The sequence below is a fragment of the Sorghum bicolor genome, chromosome 1 (assembly GCF_000003195.3).
Source record: "Sorghum bicolor cultivar BTx623 chromosome 1, Sorghum_bicolor_NCBIv3, whole genome shotgun sequence".
NCBI classification, from domain to species: domain Eukaryota; kingdom Viridiplantae; phylum Streptophyta; class Magnoliopsida; order Poales; family Poaceae; genus Sorghum; species Sorghum bicolor.
In genome coordinates this window covers 80,129,097-80,144,932 of record NC_012870.2, presented here as the reverse complement: position 1 = coordinate 80,144,932, position 15,836 = coordinate 80,129,097, and the positions used below count along the sequence as shown (strand labels likewise).

Below are 15,836 nucleotides of genomic sequence, written 5' to 3'. Positions count from 1 at the left end.
TTGGATGCCAAGGGTAGGGGAAGGGGACTGCGTGGGAAGGTGCAAGGGCCGCGGGCGGGCGGAGCACCGAAGGGAGGGAGGGAGGGAGGCTGCGCCCACACGGACGCGTTGTTCACACACGACACGACACGGTGGGTGAGATAGGGCCTTGTTTAGTTGTCGAAGTGAAAAATTTCGTGACACTATAGTATTTTCGTTTGTTTATGGTAATTATTGTCCAACTATAGACTAACTAGGCTCAAAAGATTCGTCTCGTCAATTTCGACCAAACTGTGCAATTAGTTTTTATTTTCGTTTATATTTAATACTCCATGCATGCGTCTAAAGATTCGATGTGATGGAGAATTTTGAAAAAATTTAGGTTTTTGGATGGAAGTAAACAAGGCCAGATTATAGGGCCTTGTTTAGTTCACCTGAAAACCAAAAAGTTTTCAAGATTCTCCGTCAAATCGAATCTTGTGACACATGCATGAAACATTAAATATAGACGAAAACAAAAACTAATTACACAGTTTAGCTGTAAATTATGAGACGAATCTTTTGATCCTAGTTAGTCCATGATTGGATAATATTTATCACAAACAAACGAAAGTGCTACAGTATCGAAAACTTTTCATTTTTCGAAACTAAACAAGGCCTAGATAGAGAGAAGGAAAGAGAGTGGAATCCAGGCCTTGTTTAGTTCTGAAAAATTTTGGGAAACGGACACTGTAGCATTTTCGTTTGTATTTGACAAATATTGTCTAATCATGGACTAACTAGACTCAAAAGATTCGTCTCGTCAATTTCGACCAAACTGTGCAATTAGTTTTTATTTTCGTCTATATTTAATACTCCATGCATGCGTCTAAAGATTCGATGTGACGGGGAATGTGAAAAATTTTGCAAAATTTTCTGGGAAGTAAACAAGGCCCCAATCAGGCGCCTCGGCTGGCACCTTCCTTCGATTTCCTTCCTCCCTCCGCCCTTCCATTCTTCCACCAGAAGACGCGTATTCATCCACGCCTGCTCCTCTCTCTTCCTCCTTCCTCCTCCATATATAGCAACACCACCACCACCACCACCACCACCAGTCCACCTCGCTCGCTCGTGTGACGTGGCTGCTACCACTCGCTCTGCTCTGCTCCTTGCCTCAGGCTCACCTGCACCACCACCACCTCGCTGCCAACAAGGTAACAACAAGCCGGCCACCATGTCCGCCTCGCCCGAGTTCTTCAAGCCCGCCGGCGCGCCGGCCTTCTCGCCGGCCTGCGCCGCGCTCCCGCCGCTCGTGTTCGGCGACGACTACGACTACGATTGCAGGACGCCGACGGGCAGCAGGATCTCCTACCTCAGGGAGCCCACCACGTGCCCTCCGGCGCCCAGGAAGCCGCCGTGCAGGAAGCGCCTCTTCCAGGGGGATCAGCCTGCTGCAGACCCCTCCTCCGTCCCTCTCATCAGCCTCCGCCTCGACGAGCTCGAGCGCCTCTTCCGCCCGCACCCGCACCCGCCACCGCCGGCCACCACCGACAAGCGACGCCGCTCCGCCTCCGCCAACAAACACTGCGCAGCTTGAAGTAGTAATCCTTTCAACAAGTTGACTTCAAGCTCAAGCTGAGGCTCAATCTTCACCTTAGCGTAGCTTGCAAGCAGTCTTTCTGCTTTATTTTCCTTTTCTCACTGCTTGTTGTGTCCCTTGTTGTAACAAGCAACCGCATTTTTCAGCTAGGAGTGCTTCTTTTTTTTTTATTTAGTATTCATTTACTAGAGTGTTAGTACTTGTGTAAATCAATAATCAAAGTTGCCGCCCTACCAATACTCCACTCCAGTCTGTAAAAATCAATTTTACTACTCTTACTTATATACATAAAATAAATGGAATCAAAATCTTGCTGCTTATTCATTCATTTATTTTTCTTATGTATTGTCTGTCTCGAAAAGGGAGAGAATGATCCTTCCTGTGTTTCGCTTTGCTTTGCGCCAACGCCAGATTTTCATTTCAAAATCTTTGGTATGATGATTGCGAATTCGGTGCTGGTACGGAGGAGGAGTAGAAGGATTGGTTGGCTTGGCCGTCTGGGTGGGTGCGGGGTGCGGGTCACCTTCCACCCACCGGTCCACCACCACTAGCTCTCGCCTCAACTTCTGATGCGGCCGCCCGACTTTGACTTCCACGGGAAGGAACAGCAACGGCGACTTTGACACTTGACTCTGCCTACAAGTCCACACACATTCATCACCTTTCGGTGCTGCTGCACCAAACCGTCTTCTCAGTTGCGACCTAATAAATTGCATTTCATTTTTCATGTCGGGCCTTGTTTAGTTTACCCCCAAAACAAACTAATTTTTTTTAAAGATTTTCTATCACATCAAATTTTAATATAAACGAAAACAAAAACTAATTGTACAATTTATCTATAAATCACGAAATGAATCCTTTAAGATTAGTTAATCTATAATTGAATAATATTTATTAAATAAAAACGAAAATACTAAAATCCAAAAAAAAAAACTCAGGCCTCACAGGCACAGCACAAACTCGGTACAGTAACAGCGATCCAAAAGATTACTCTTTATTCATTCATTCAGGAACATGCACTAGTAACTTTATTACTATTAATATTATTCCAGTCACTAGTTTGACGCTACTACTTATTATTTCTGCACAGCTGTTCAACAATACTTACGTACAATTTGGTCCTTCAACTATGCGAGCAGAATGTGCCCTTTTCCACGGTTAAGCTACTGTACTATGGACAACAGGGGGAAGGAAGCCCGACGTTTCCGGGAAGGGAAGGAAGCAAGGTGCGGTCAGGTCGGCTTCGGTCCGTCGTCTCGTCTCTGCATCAGGCATCACCATGGTCTACTGTTCTGCTCCCAGACTGCACCCGAGCCCATTCTTCTGCAGTTTATGTCATACATACGTACATACTTATTAGTACCCAGTACCACCAAATCCCAATGCGCTTGCTTGTTTATACACCAGACCTTCCTAGCGCTCCCCGGCATCCGCATACTGTTCCAAGTACTCTCTGATCATCAGCCTTTCCTCGTCCGTGAGAACAGGGTCTGGACCAGTCAACCGCTCCCTTAGCTCCTTCTCTTCGTCACTGGTACCGTCTCTGGAGACCTACAACCAAGAAAAGCATGCAGCCTCAGCCAGCAGCTAATGACATCTACCTGACTCATTCACAATATCTCACCTGGACATAGTTGTTCACGTGACCGTCAGCGTTCGGTTTCGTCAACATCTCATGCTCGTTGCATAGCCACTTGCCATCCACTATGTATTTGTATTCATACCGTCCTTCCTTCAGGAAACAGATATGCCAAAGGTGTAAGATATAGCCATATGGCGAGTATAAAATTTAACTCCTATGTTTTGTTCAAAGGTATAACAGACAATATTTTTGTCAAGAACGCTGCAGTCATCATAAGACTTTCCAGACACACAGGATGGCCAGAGTTATATTTCTATATAAGTCAAGGGTGCAAGGATATACTCAATCCATCCCAAATTATAAGACGTTTGACTTTTTTAACACCAAGTTTGACCACTCGTCTTATTCAAAAATTTGTGCAAAATATCACTTCTTTTGTCGTGGCTTGGTTTATTAATAAAAGTTCTTCAAGAATGACTTAAATTTGACTAAACGTCTTATAATTTGGGATGGGAGTATACAGTATAAATGATCAAGCTGGATGTCAACACACAGATGGTCTACATATACCATATCACCATGTATGGTCATGAGCTGACTACATTCGACAATGCATTTATGAATATTGATGAACTTTTAGATGGTTCCTAACATAAATATTTTATAATACTCACAGGCAACTCTTTCTCAAGAAACCAAGCTCCTCTCTCCTCATCATATGTCAAAGGAATTCTCTGAAAGAATAAATAGCAACCAGTTAGAGATTATGCATGGGATTATATCTAATAAAAACATGTAACAGGTCGATGTGCTTGTTCAACAATCGTAGCCCCTAGCGGATGAGGGGCAATCATATTTGTAAAGTTGATTTAGGCATATCTATCTGAAGCAGGTTGTAAGACCTAAATTGTGCAAACGTATCATTTTCTCCATAACTGATACAAATCATGAGAATTTGCGAGAGCCTTTTATTGTAGTCTGCAGGTACAAAACGTTAAGTAACATGCTGCATATTGACAACTTGACAGATGCATTAAAATTATGCTACTTACAATCAGTGCCAACATTAAGAGTTAACCAGGACAAAGGCCTTCCTGTTTGAGACAATGTTTCTGTGCTAGCATACTGAAACCCAGATGAATGGCCTAGTTTCATCCACAAAGCAACCACATAAGGGTATATTGCCAGTTTAATCCACTAAGACTCGTACAGAATATATATGTGGTGTGCTCCCTCCAATCCAATATATATGACATCCCGACCGCAGGGACCAGTTCAGTTAACAAAGACTGCTTTGTCAGAACATCATATAAATATGGCCAGAGGTAGGCAGGTAGCAGCATCTAATTTAATATGCAACTTGAATAAATGCCCTAATCCTATTCACATTCAAAAGGAAAATCTTTAAAGACACAATTGAAGGAAAAATGTACCTGGCCCCAGCCAATGTCGAGCCCAGAAATTTCAACAGAGGAAGAACCATCATCTTCCCACTTTAAAGTGATTGTGTTTTTTGATAATCCTGTCAGCTAAATAATAAGACAGTCATCACTAAATAGAAAAATCTTTGACTCACCATAATCTGTATCCATCTTCTCCATCATAACTACTACTGAGAAATTAGTACAATATTCACTTACAATGTCAGCAGTGGCCAACTTAATGGCTTCCAACTTCGGAAAGCAAGCCCTTTTACTCTACAAAATGAAAATTGAGTTTAAGAACAGATAATCAACAGAACTTGTCTACTAGCTATACGGTAACAGCACTGGGACTACCGACATAAATGAACTATAGAGAACAGATGCGGGGGACCATCAAAATTCCCACAAGCAGGCAATCATTAGATGTTAGTTTTCCAGTGCACATATAATCGGAATATTATCTTTTCTTCAGACAAACAGAACTGCTGAAATATTCCAAAAAGGTGGTACCAACTGCAATGAATTACCTGCAGCAGCTGATGTCCCTCATTGAGACTGTACCCAAGAATCCAGAACATATAAGCCAACTGAAATTTTACAAAAAAAAAAATGCTTGAACTTAGAAAGCCATCAAAATAACAATGCTCAAGGCTGTGGACAACAACAAATTGTAGCAATAATGTGTCCCCTAAGTACTATTTTCAAATTAAGTTACATAACTTGGAAGAAATTAGACCCAATCAAATCTTGAGGTTATTAAAGCGCTAGAAGGCTGCAGATTATAGCATTTGTATTTATGTCAGTGCGTTGAGGTTGTTAAAGCGCTGCAAAGCTGCAGATTGTAGCATTTGTATTTATGTCAGTGTGCCATGGGATGCTCTCTTTTTCTTTATCTAGATTAACTTTGTAACTTGGGAGGATTGGTACTTAGTACTCTTTCTAAAGCACACAAGCATGGTTTTCCCCCAAAAAAGTTTCCTTTCATTCAACCTGGTCAGCGATATAAGAAAAACAATGTAAACCTACTGCAGCAAAAGGATCTCTAGAGAAACAAAAGGACTCTGTAAAACGGTAGGCTGTCTTGGGGGAAAAAAGGCTATGTAAACCTACTGCAACAGCAGGAGCTCTTCCAAGTCCAGCAGTACAATGTATATATGTTACACCGCCATTACAGTTGACAAGCTTGTGCAATTTGCTAACCACAGCAGGAAGCCTCAATCGCAAATCAAAAGCATCAAAATCCCTGTCGTAATTAAACATTAGGAACTGTTTAAATATGCAGAATAACAGCAATACGGGGAAAAGAGACTTAGATGAATGCTCTCAAAACAAACTGCCATAAGTGTTGTTCAATGGAAATACAGATCCTCTACTACCTCAAGAAACTATACAGCTTATAAACTTGACTAATGGGCATTACCCCATGGTGAAAAGGATTTGCAAAATTGCGTATAAACAAGGCCAGTGTTTAATGCTACAAAGCTCTTAGCCCCAAACTTCCAAAAAGAAATAACAGACAGTTTGGGTACCTAATTTCAGCACGGCAGTGCATAATATCTTTGAATTGTAGAGAATAATCTTGGATGGCTCCGATGTCAACTCCAAAATATCTGACCAAGTTGATTGGTAAAGGAAGAAAGATATATTCATGGAATGGAAGAATTAGATGGCGTGGCAACAACAAAAGACCATTTTATTAAAATACAAACAAACTTTTGGAAGACGGTTTGTGCCGCATAGGCCAACATAGATGTACAAAAGATTAGACTACATGGGCAGAAGTTCATTTTTACAGATATCAACATCCAACAGAGTCAGCATGAAAAGGGACTAACCTAAGTAGCTTCTCAGTTCAAATCAGAGGTACCATCTAATAATTCATGAAAATTACAAAGATTAGGAGTGTTTTGTTGTGTTTATTTCTGAAATGAAGAGATTAACTTCACAAATGCTAAAAGAGCTGCTGGTTTAGCAAATTTGAGCCCATAAAAGGGGTTCTCGAAATTGATGGCTTCAAATAAAAAGATTTATATAGGTAAGCTGATCATGCGTTACAAAATATTAGTGGGGATACTCAAGATCTGAATCTTGCTGCAAGCAGAATACAGTTTTTACACCAATCTTCCGAAGCTTATCAACGTCAAGTGGGCTCTGCACATGAATGCAGATAATCAGACGGAGGTAGGGACTATGGAGCAATATTTCTGTATAAAGAAGGATGTGACAAGCACCTGTAAGCAGGATCCTACAATCAAGTCTGGGCGTATGAAATTGTAGTTCATTCCAAGTTCATGTCTATATGTCAACGCTATAATAACAAGGGAAAAAAGGAACACATATCAGAGAAGTTAATAGACCAAACTTACTAAAAGAGCAATGCAATCACAGGGGTTAGATGGCAAGCACAATGTTGAAGCATGAAGTGGGGACACAATTATTGTTGCCACAAAACTACATGTGAAGCACTATCGCAGGATCAGGTTTTGGCAGACTGGACATGGTAAGTTAAACATTCATTCAGGAACAACTGTTCATAAGCGCCAAATTATGTTCAAATCCAGGAAGCAGACTGAAAGGAAAATGCCAGACTAGAATGGAGAGTTGAGTGTTCGTTTCACATGTGGTCTGATCACACAGACAGGTCAACACTCTGATTGTGACACACGTAGGAGCCTAGGAAATATTTTATTTTCCGGCTATAAATTCATCAGCAGCAATCAATTTGCCCACAATGTGATAAGACAGTCAGCGTCTTAATAAGGCCTACAAGCAACACATGCAGAAGCAGACATTCTCTTTACCTGCTCCCATAGCATGCGTCATGTTAGTGCTGTACACTTCAGACTTCTCGGTGCCCATCTCGACGGCGCTGCTCTCGGCACCGGAAGTGGACGCCCCTGGTGCCTGCAACTGGCAACCCACAACGTTTGATTCAACAGCCGAGGTAACGAAACGACACTAGCACTGACAGGAAGAGTAACCGGCGATTCAGCCATTGTAGCCTGCCAGCCTCTATCGAGATACCTTATCCTCGGTGTGAGGCTAAGATTTCCGTTGTCGGAATGAAATCAGAAATGACGAGGTGGCGCTAAGGCTTACAGTTTTGACGGTGTTTGATCGGCGACTGCCGCCGCGAACCATCGCCTAACCGCCCAGAGACAACGGAATCAGATTGAGAAAAAACAAAACAGAATGTCCACAGGAACACAGGGGATGGGATGGGCCCGAAGCCTCACCAGATTAAGCGGAGAGGGCCGCCTCATCGACCTGGATCCCACGATTGGAGGCTCCCTGGAGGAAAATCCATGAGCGGAGCGGAGCGGAGCAGGCGAGAGCGAGGAGGAACCGAAGCGAATCGAGGAGGGAGGGATGGGGAGGGGGCGCTTACTTGAGCAGGTTCTGGAGGCAGTTCATGGTTTCCCCCGGCCGGGCTGGTGCGCGCGGGACGGCGAGGCAACGCGGGTCCCGTCTGGCGCGAGAGGCGAGACGAGCCGAGCTCGCAGTGGCAGCGGTGGACGACGGAGAGGGGAGGGGAGGGACGACGGGGACGGGCGGGCGGGCGGGGGGGGCAGGAGAGGAGTGGGGGGAGCGTCCGCGTGGCGTGGACGCGGTCTATTAAGCCCATGCCGTGCGGCCCCTCGTGGTCGTGGTCGTGGGCCACGCCGCGTTCCGCGCTGCGGGTGCGGGTGCGGGGATGGGGAAGGGGACAGCGGTGTATGGACCGCGCCCACGCGCACACCGGGCCCGTGACGTGGGCCGCGGTGGTTTTGCTTTGGCTAAATCGAGTGGGCCCGCCCCCTTGTTTATAGCCTTTTGACCCGTTCTTCGGTTCCGTAGGGTGAAAGCCATAGGATAGGACGGCGACGGGTCATGTTGTACCGCTCACGTGCCTGGCGCGCGTCGCATCGGACGGCCAGCCACGCCGCACGTGTCGATAGATCGACCGTCCTTTTGCTGTGCAGCGTGGATCACGTCCTGTTTATCCGCCGCGATGTGTTTGGCGCTCGTGCGCGCGCGACCACTTCGCGCCCACGTGCTTTTATGATTTTTTGTTCCCCACAAAATGGGGTGCCAAATGGGACAATTGTAATTCAGTTTGGCCATGCATCTTGTATCACAGTGTTAATTCTAGAAAACTGGAGTATGTACAACATTGTTGTAGCATTTGTAACAAATGCCAAGGGCCTTGGTGAATCACTCCTTGTCTATTTTGATGACAAACGGATCATTAGCATCACTATGTCTCTATTAGGATACGCGTTCTACAATCGTGCGGTGCGGCAGTGGAGCCACGCTATGCGAAATCGGATTTTATTTTAGTTTAATCTTGTGGTTGGAGAGTCTCTTATGGTCATGGGAATCGCCAAAAATACAAAATCTTTGGCATTTGTGATTCTTATGGTTGGAGATCAATAATTTGATTATAAAGGTATTTAGTCAGGGCCTATGTTCCTCGAGGGCTCTCCTTGCCTCACACATATGGCTAAAGTTGTTGTACTTATAAATTATATGCCACAAATAGATTTGATATTGCAAATCTTAGAGAATCTCCATTAGATATCCTATCTGATTTTCTATAAATAAAATGTGGTTTTTAGAAGATATACCTGTTGCTCCTATCAATATCTTCTACACCTATGATTCTAACAAGATTTCTAGAAAAAATCATCCTTTCTCATGAATAAATGAGACAACTCGCGCTCCCTTTTCGCTAAAGTAGTATAAGATAGAAATTTTAGATAATCCACTACAATAGTCTCTCTTATAACTATATTTACTTTAAGGTACTCTCCTAAAATAATTTATAGGAGATGTCATATAAGAGAGCAAGTAAAGATGCTCTAACTTGTTTTTAATCACTTGATGTTTTAAGTTTTGCTTACTTCTTTTTCTAAAGTAGAATTGAATAGAACATATGTAAGGTTCTGAGCGTCTCATGAATATGTTAACTGTTTTGTGGAGGATACATTGATTATTCAGTATAAAGAAATGTCTGAAACTTGAATCGATGTATATGTCTAAAACATGCTCCAATTAATGTTTCTATTTGGCCAGAAGAAAAAACATTGAAATAGAAATGACTCCAATTGATGTTTGTTTATGTACTTGACAAAATACGAGACCAAAATGGCCACTTTTTTTTTGGGGGGGGAGTTATATTCATTACTCAAAAAACATGGTACATTCTTTCGCAATAAAGGACTCCACGTGATGGGAAACTTGCACACACCATATTGTTGAATGTGATGTACGGGAAGCTCATATCTATATGCGCTCTAGATATAAGTCTCATATCATTTACAATAATAATGAGAAAACTCCAGAGATAGAAAGCCCTATACAAAGAACTAAGTGACTAGCTGAAATAGCATACCCGTGAATTGCTACTCTAAAAAAGTCTAGGACGACAAAAGGATCGAAGTTTCCAACCTAACCTTTAGAGAGAGATTTGCACACTATACTTGATTTGAAATATATATATATGGTATTATGACAAAACCCAATCTAGTGAGTAGCATGGTTATTGAAGCACATGCTCACTTGTAAAACTAGACATGGGTAACCAAGACCATCTCCAAGAGTCGTTCTAAAATTTACTTTCTAAATCATTAGTTGGAGTGTTCTAAAATTTACTTTCTAAATCATTAGTTGGAGTGTCATCTGAGTAAAAAACACGTTTCTATGTCTTTGTACCTTCCAACAGTTTTTTTTCTATATCTTGTGCACATTATAAAGAGATATCCTCACTCTCCATTTTTACTAGCGAAAAATCTAGAATACTATATAAATATTTTAAAAAAACTAATTAAGGAGGCTTGCAAAGTATTTTTCATTAAAATATTTATTCCTATAATTTAAGAAAGATATACATAATGCGTTGGAGTTGTTGCTCTAAGTATTATTTTTTTAAGGAAGTTACTAATTAGTTTTCGGACTATAGTCTTTGACAACAAACTTTATTATAACTAAAAAATAATTTATGTATTAAATTAGTCAAACAATAATAAAATTAAATTTAATATGAAACACACACACACACAACCCACCTGAGATATAAAAAGAGTAATTCCTCTATATTCATAAAGAAAGTCATTTAGGCCAGTTTCGGTGGGGGTTTTACCAGAATGGCATGCACATTTATTAGAGCGTCATGTCAGCAAAACTGCACTTTTTGCATGAAACGAAGAAGAGAGAGAAGGAAGTAGTTTCACCATGGTGAAACCCCGCGGGCGTTGTTTCCCACGTGGTGAAACGGGATGAAATCCCCAATGAAGGCTAAATCTTTTCACCATCTTGCATGTGATCCAATAATTTTGTAGTAATTAAATGCTTTACTTAGCCTTGGAAACAACAAAGTGAAATGCTTCATTGTTGGGTTATTTTGGTTTCATTTCAATCTTAATGACGTGTTGGTATGTGAAACCGTGCAGTGACATTGTCCATTGTATCCAGAGCTTAACTTTGACTTCTTATTTTTATAAAAATATTTATCAAAAAATGGTATATGTATATTTTTATGAAAGTAGTTTTCAAGACAAATCTATTCATATGGTTTTTACATTTTTAAATTGAACAGTTGAAAGTTATTCATGATTTATATTTCCAATGTTTGGCTAAAACTTTGTCCAAAATGTCAAAACAATTTTCTTTATGGGTAAGAAGAGAGTACCTTGATTAATCCCTTGACATCTCGGAATAAGGAAGAAATGAGTAGGAGTAAAACTCTTTGGCTTGACATAAAAAACGCTCCAACTTGGCTCCGAGGAGAGGAGAGCAAGGAGGGCGAAAGGGTTATCAGTTGAGACTTAAGAGACTTTTGAGAGAGAGAGAGAGAGAGTCTACGACAGCCCAGCGGCCGCCGCCCGGCCAGCACAGCACAGCAGCCGAACCAGCAAGCTGTGAAAAAAAGTGATGATGCCCCAAAGCCAAGCAAAAGCATAGCAGAGAGGCCAGGGGGGCTTCGGCGTGAGCTCCGTCCACCCGCGCGCGACTCCGCCATGAGAGATCCCAAACCGAGGAGAAGCCAAGCAGCCCCCACCCTCGCCGCCAAGCTGCGGAAGCACTCCACTTGCCTCCTCCTCCTGCTCTGGTTCGCCCTATCCCTCTGCCTCTTCCTCTCCGCCGCGCCGCCCGCCGCCGCGCCGCTCAGCCGCTCCTCCTTCCTCCGCTCCAAGCCCCGCGCCCTCGCCGCCACCACCACCGGCGCAGCCGCATCCCCCGTCCGGATCTACGTCTACGACCTCCCCGCCCGCTTCAACCGCGACTGGGCCGCCGCCGACGCGCGGTGCGCGCGCCACCTCTTCGCGGCCGAGGTGGCGGTGCACGAGGCGTTGCTCGCCTACGCCGGCCGCGCCGCGCGCCCCGAGGACGCCGACCTCTTTTTCGTCCCCGTCTACGTCTCCTGCAACTTCTCCACTCCCAACGGCTTCCCCTCGCTGTCGCACGCCCGGGGCCTGCTCGCCGAGGCCGTCGACCTCGTCCGGGTCCGGATGCCGTACTGGAATCGCTCCGCCGGGGCCGACCACGTCTTCGTCGCCTCCCACGACTTCGGTGCCTGCTTCCATCCAATGGTGAGCTTGTCCAGCGAAAAGCTCCCGACTTTTTCTGGGATCAGTTTGTTGCGGTGTTTGGGTGGTTGCGTGCTGCTTGCGCACCTAAATCTCTTGCGTGTAAATAGGAGATTGTAAGTAACAAGTTAGTATACTAATAATCTACTTGCGCTCTGGCTTGGGAATGGCATACAACAGCTAGTTCTCAATCCAAACCAGATACGGTTCATTTATTTCTTGCCAAGTTGAGCTTAGGCCATCTAATTTCACACCCCAGATACTTCTAGTCCATCTTGTGCTGTCACAACGGAGCTCATAGCTCACTTTAGAATTTAATAACTGATTGAACACACCTTGCTAATCCTGCTTATTTAAGGGAACTTCCTGTTCACTGAAAAAGTTCCTTATTTTTAATTAGGAGGATGTAGCCATCGCCGACGGCATACCAGAGTTCCTGAAGAGGTCCATCCTGCTACAGACATTTGGTGTCCAAGGCCATCATGTATGTCAGGAGGTGGAGCATGTTGTGATCCCACCTCATGTGCCGCCGGAGGTGGCTCATGAACTACCGGAGCCAGAGAAGGCTCAGAGGGACATTTTTGCCTTCTTTCGAGGCAAGATGGAGGTGCACCCCAAGAACATTAGTGGCCGCTTCTACAGCAAGTAAGCATATACTGAAAGCCCTTGCTTCTCAGTCACGACACGCACACACACTCACCGCTATGAACACATACGCAAACCCTACACCCATGAGCATGATTTGTAAGGGGAGTGATTATGAGGTCATTCCTAGGCTCTGCTTCATTATCCATAATAGTTAATTTTTTGGTCAATGCTTGTACCTATGAATAACATAACAAGATCTTTAACCTAAACTAGATATGACTAAAAATAACTTCTTGTAACAGGAAGGTGAGGACTGAGCTTCTACAACATTATGGTCGCAACCGCAAGTTCTACCTTAAGAGAAAGCGGTTTGACAACTACCGATCTGAGATGGCTCGGTCGTTGTTCTGTCTCTGTCCGCTGGGATGGGCGCCTTGGAGTCCTCGGCTTGTGGAATCAGTCCTCCTAGGCTGCATTCCTGTTATAATTGCTGATAACATACGTCTGCCGTTCCCTTCAGTCCTCCAGTGGCCGGAGATCTCATTGCAGGTGGCTGAGAAGGACATAGCCAACCTTGAGATGGTGCTTGACCATGTCGTAGCAACCAATTTGACTATGATACAGAAGAATTTGTGGGATCCAGTGAAGCGTAAGGCTCTAGTTTTCAATCGTCCGATGGAAGTGGGAGATGCTACATGGCAAGTGTTGAGGGAGCTTGAGGTTTTGCTAGACCAGTCTCAAAGGAGGAGATATGTTGGATCCTGGAGGAGGTGAAAACCAGAAAATGTCAGTTTTGTATGATCTGTTGCAGCTGTGCACCCATGGTCTGCACTCTGCAGTTCACAGCATGCCGCCCTGGCTGACAACATCAACATTGAGTCAAGACTTGAGCCTGAGATCCATCTCTGACTTGATTTTTTCTCACCAGAAATTCAGAATGTCGATCTCAAACCAGAGCTCTACTTCTGACATGGATTTTTGTAATCCAGAAACTCAGAATATTGATCTCATGCCAGAGATCCCAACTTTCAGTTAGTCAATGGGATGATAGCTCAACCTTCATTGGTTTTGTTGTTTGGTTAGTGCCTAACTGGAGATCCCAATCTCGGTTGACGAGTTGACCAACTCTGCATGCATAGGGAAATTGTTTACACATTTATTTATTCTTTTGAGAAGTGGGAAGAACATAGATGTTATTGTATTACAGGCTTTTTGCTTTTGTTGCCATAGAACATAGATCTTATATTGTATTACAGGTTTTTTTCCCTGGTTGTACACCTGTATAGCTGCCGGGCTTTTCCAACTTGGTATTGGTATGCTACTTCAATTCTTCTGTAAATAGAATGATGTCAAAGAATGTATGGATTGTAAGATAATCATAAGCACTCTAGCATATTAAAAGAACAGTGAAACATTACTAAGATCTATTATTGGTACCTTTCTGTAGCAAATGTTGGTTCAGATGAAAAATTCATGTTTTGGCTGTTTTCTGCAAATTCAGCACAAGTAAGTATCTGAATGATTTGAAGAAAAGAATGGTTTGTCGTTTCCTATACATGGCTGTCTGTAACCATTATCTCAACCACGATATATATCATCTCAACATCGCAAGTATCGACGGTTCATATTTTTCACGCCTCCAGAAATACAGCAGAAAAATTAGTACTACTACTGAAGTCCGACCAGAGGCAACGCCTCAGTGTTCGCCAGCAGCATATGTCAGATCAGACATAATAAAACATTACAACATCGGTGTTGAAGCCAAAGAATGAGCTCATATGTAAGATACACATTGTTGTTGGTTCAGGATTTATGCGAGCAGAATCCATATTTGAGCAAGTCGAACATGCCTGATAGAACCAAGGAAAAATTGTGGCAAAAATTGTAGGGCGATGACCATGCTGCAGATTTATCCAGGCAAAAGGGATCAATGTGGTAAACTTTTTTTTGCCACATTACTTTGACAACCACAATGAAAAGGTATAAGGATACAATTCTCTTCGTGAATCAAAGAGTAACTGGAAAACGTTGTGACGAAGGGTAGAAATATGCATGCTTGTTGTGGAGAACATAGAGTGAAAACCAATAGAAAAGACGTGAATGCATATAGGTTGATGGAAACAAAACACTTGCAAGCATTCCAAATGCCGTTTATAGTTTACATGCCGTAAGGTGGCATTAACTTGTTATTCATTGGAACAATTCACGTGGTGTCATTGTTGATCCATCCAATGGACATAGAGACATGCCAATTATCAATCTGGCTTTCTCGAAGCATAGAGCAACATCTGCCTTGAGTTGAGGTACAGTATATATAGAGTATCTTTGATATTCAAGAGCATACACCCTTGCATGGAGTGTCCTTGCAGCGGCAAACGGGCCTCCCGGAAAGCTCCCATCCATTAAACCCACGTTCTAGGACCATGATGTTCTTTACCCCTGAATCTTCCTTAGCCTCCGAAAGATAGTCATGGAACAGCTGTGCACAAGATGGGCCCCGAACCTGCAATGAGGTAGCAGTGACTCGTGAGATTGAAGAACACGGTGATATATAACATGTAGAATTCAGTAAGGAATCAAGGTTAGAGCGATGGTAACCCTGATGTTGTACAACTGTGAACAAGGTAGTAAATAAATATACTTTGGAAATTGCAGTGTTAGTGTTAGGGGTCTTGAATCACGACCGTCCATAGAAGATCTACTCTAACAAACTGAACATTTTGAGATGAGACGCAGAACGAACAGGGACGCGGGGAGGAGGCCTTCACCTTGCTGAGGGCGCAGTGGAAGACGAGGGTTTCCTTGGCCCCGGTTGCCTGGGCGAGCTCGGGCATCCGCTCCGCGAAGGTGTCGCTGGCGTAGTGGTGGGACCCCGCGATGTGGCCGTCGTAGCCCCTCTCCTCGTCCCTGACGTCGACGATGGCGACGCGGGCGTCGCTGGCCATGGACACCAGCTGCGTCGCCGACACGTACGACAACCCCCTCCGAGCCATCGGCGGGTCCGGCTGCCGGCGCTGATCTTCTTGTTCCCCCCTGGTCGGAGTCCTGCTGTCCAGAGTCCAGAGAGAAGAAGGGTCAAAGGGCAGGGCAGATTCCCCCTCGACTCGAGGGCTGGG

The 15,836-nt window shown here is 43.9% G+C and overlaps 4 protein-coding genes across 7 annotated transcripts; 2 read left to right on the top strand and 2 right to left on the bottom strand.

Moving 5' to 3' along the window:
* LOC8078033 (cyclin-dependent protein kinase inhibitor EL2) lies at positions 984-1,886 on the top strand. The gene has a single exon (XM_002468635.2). It carries the CDS (start codon positions 1,193-1,195, stop codon positions 1,553-1,555), a length of 363 nt encoding a protein of 120 aa, XP_002468680.1. The 5' UTR covers positions 984-1,192; the 3' UTR covers positions 1,556-1,886.
* Positions 2,528-8,112, bottom strand: LOC110430832 (phosphoglucan phosphatase DSP4, amyloplastic). 4 transcript variants are annotated; one of them, XM_021448885.1, is made up of 15 exons: positions 7,953-8,111; positions 7,801-7,855; positions 7,664-7,708; positions 7,366-7,474; positions 6,796-6,872; positions 6,639-6,715; positions 6,094-6,174; positions 5,675-5,807; positions 5,092-5,151; positions 4,781-4,837; positions 4,574-4,669; positions 3,815-3,874; positions 3,183-3,290; positions 2,968-3,109; positions 2,528-2,881 (listed from the first exon to the last, which is right to left on the bottom strand). In XM_021448885.1, exons 1-14 carry the CDS (start codon positions 7,976-7,978, stop codon positions 2,972-2,974), a joined length of 1,122 nt encoding a protein of 373 aa, XP_021304560.1. In that variant the 5' UTR covers positions 7,979-8,111; the 3' UTR covers positions 2,528-2,881; positions 2,968-2,971. The 4 variants fall into 4 exon arrangements, 3 of the variants coding, with proteins under 3 accessions (XP_021304560.1, XP_021304554.1, XP_021304564.1); XR_002448218.1 differs by having other exon boundaries at positions 2,528-3,109; positions 3,183-3,286; positions 7,953-8,112; XM_021448879.1 differs by having other exon boundaries at positions 2,528-3,109.
* Positions 11,417-14,157, top strand: LOC8059512 (probable glucuronosyltransferase Os03g0107900). The gene is made up of 3 exons (XM_002468634.2): positions 11,417-12,135; positions 12,533-12,777; positions 13,023-14,157. The coding sequence occupies exons 1-3, from the start codon at positions 11,563-11,565 to the stop codon at positions 13,492-13,494; spliced, it is 1,290 nt and encodes a 429-aa protein (XP_002468679.1). The 5' UTR covers positions 11,417-11,562; the 3' UTR covers positions 13,495-14,157.
* Positions 14,662-15,828, bottom strand: LOC8078032 (arsenate reductase 2.2). The gene is made up of 2 exons (XM_002465970.2): positions 15,489-15,828; positions 14,662-15,223 (listed from the first exon to the last, which is right to left on the bottom strand). The coding sequence occupies exons 1-2, from the start codon at positions 15,711-15,713 to the stop codon at positions 15,053-15,055; spliced, it is 396 nt and encodes a 131-aa protein (XP_002466015.1). The 5' UTR covers positions 15,714-15,828; the 3' UTR covers positions 14,662-15,052.

What these genes read in the sequence shown, in the direction of transcription:
- LOC8059512 (XM_002468634.2), top strand. Translation starts at nt 11,563, where the DNA reads ATGAGAGATCCCAAACCGAGGAGAAGCCAAGCAGCCCCCACCCTCGCC. An exon ending in GTGCCTGCTTCCATCCAATG is followed by an intron (nt 12,136 to 12,532) that starts GTGAGCTTGTCC and finishes ATTTTTAATTAG; the next exon opens with GAGGATGTAGCCATCGCCGA. An exon ending in AGTGGCCGCTTCTACAGCAA is followed by an intron (nt 12,778 to 13,022) that starts GTAAGCATATAC and finishes TTCTTGTAACAG; the next exon opens with GAAGGTGAGGACTGAGCTTC.
- LOC8078032 (XM_002465970.2), bottom strand. Translation starts at nt 15,713, where the DNA reads ATGGCTCGGAGGGGGTTGTCGTACGTGTCGGCGACGCAGCTGGTGTCC. An exon ending in TCCACTGCGCCCTCAGCAAG is followed by an intron (nt 15,224 to 15,488) that starts GTGAAGGCCTCC and finishes ACCTCATTGCAG; the next exon opens with GTTCGGGGCCCATCTTGTGC.
- LOC110430832 (XM_021448879.1), bottom strand. Translation starts at nt 7,978, where the DNA reads ATGAACTGCCTCCAGAACCTGCTCAA. An exon ending in GATCAAACACCGTCAAAACT is followed by an intron (nt 7,475 to 7,663) that starts GTAAGCCTTAGC and finishes GTGGGTTGCCAG; the next exon opens with TTGCAGGCACCAGGGGCGTC. An exon ending in ACGTGAACAACTATGTCCAG is followed by an intron (nt 3,110 to 3,182) that starts GTGAGATATTGT and finishes TCTTGGTTGTAG; the next exon opens with GTCTCCAGAGACGGTACCAG.
- LOC8078033 (XM_002468635.2), top strand. Translation starts at nt 1,193, where the DNA reads ATGTCCGCCTCGCCCGAGTTCTTCAAGCCCGCCGGCGCGCCGGCCTTC.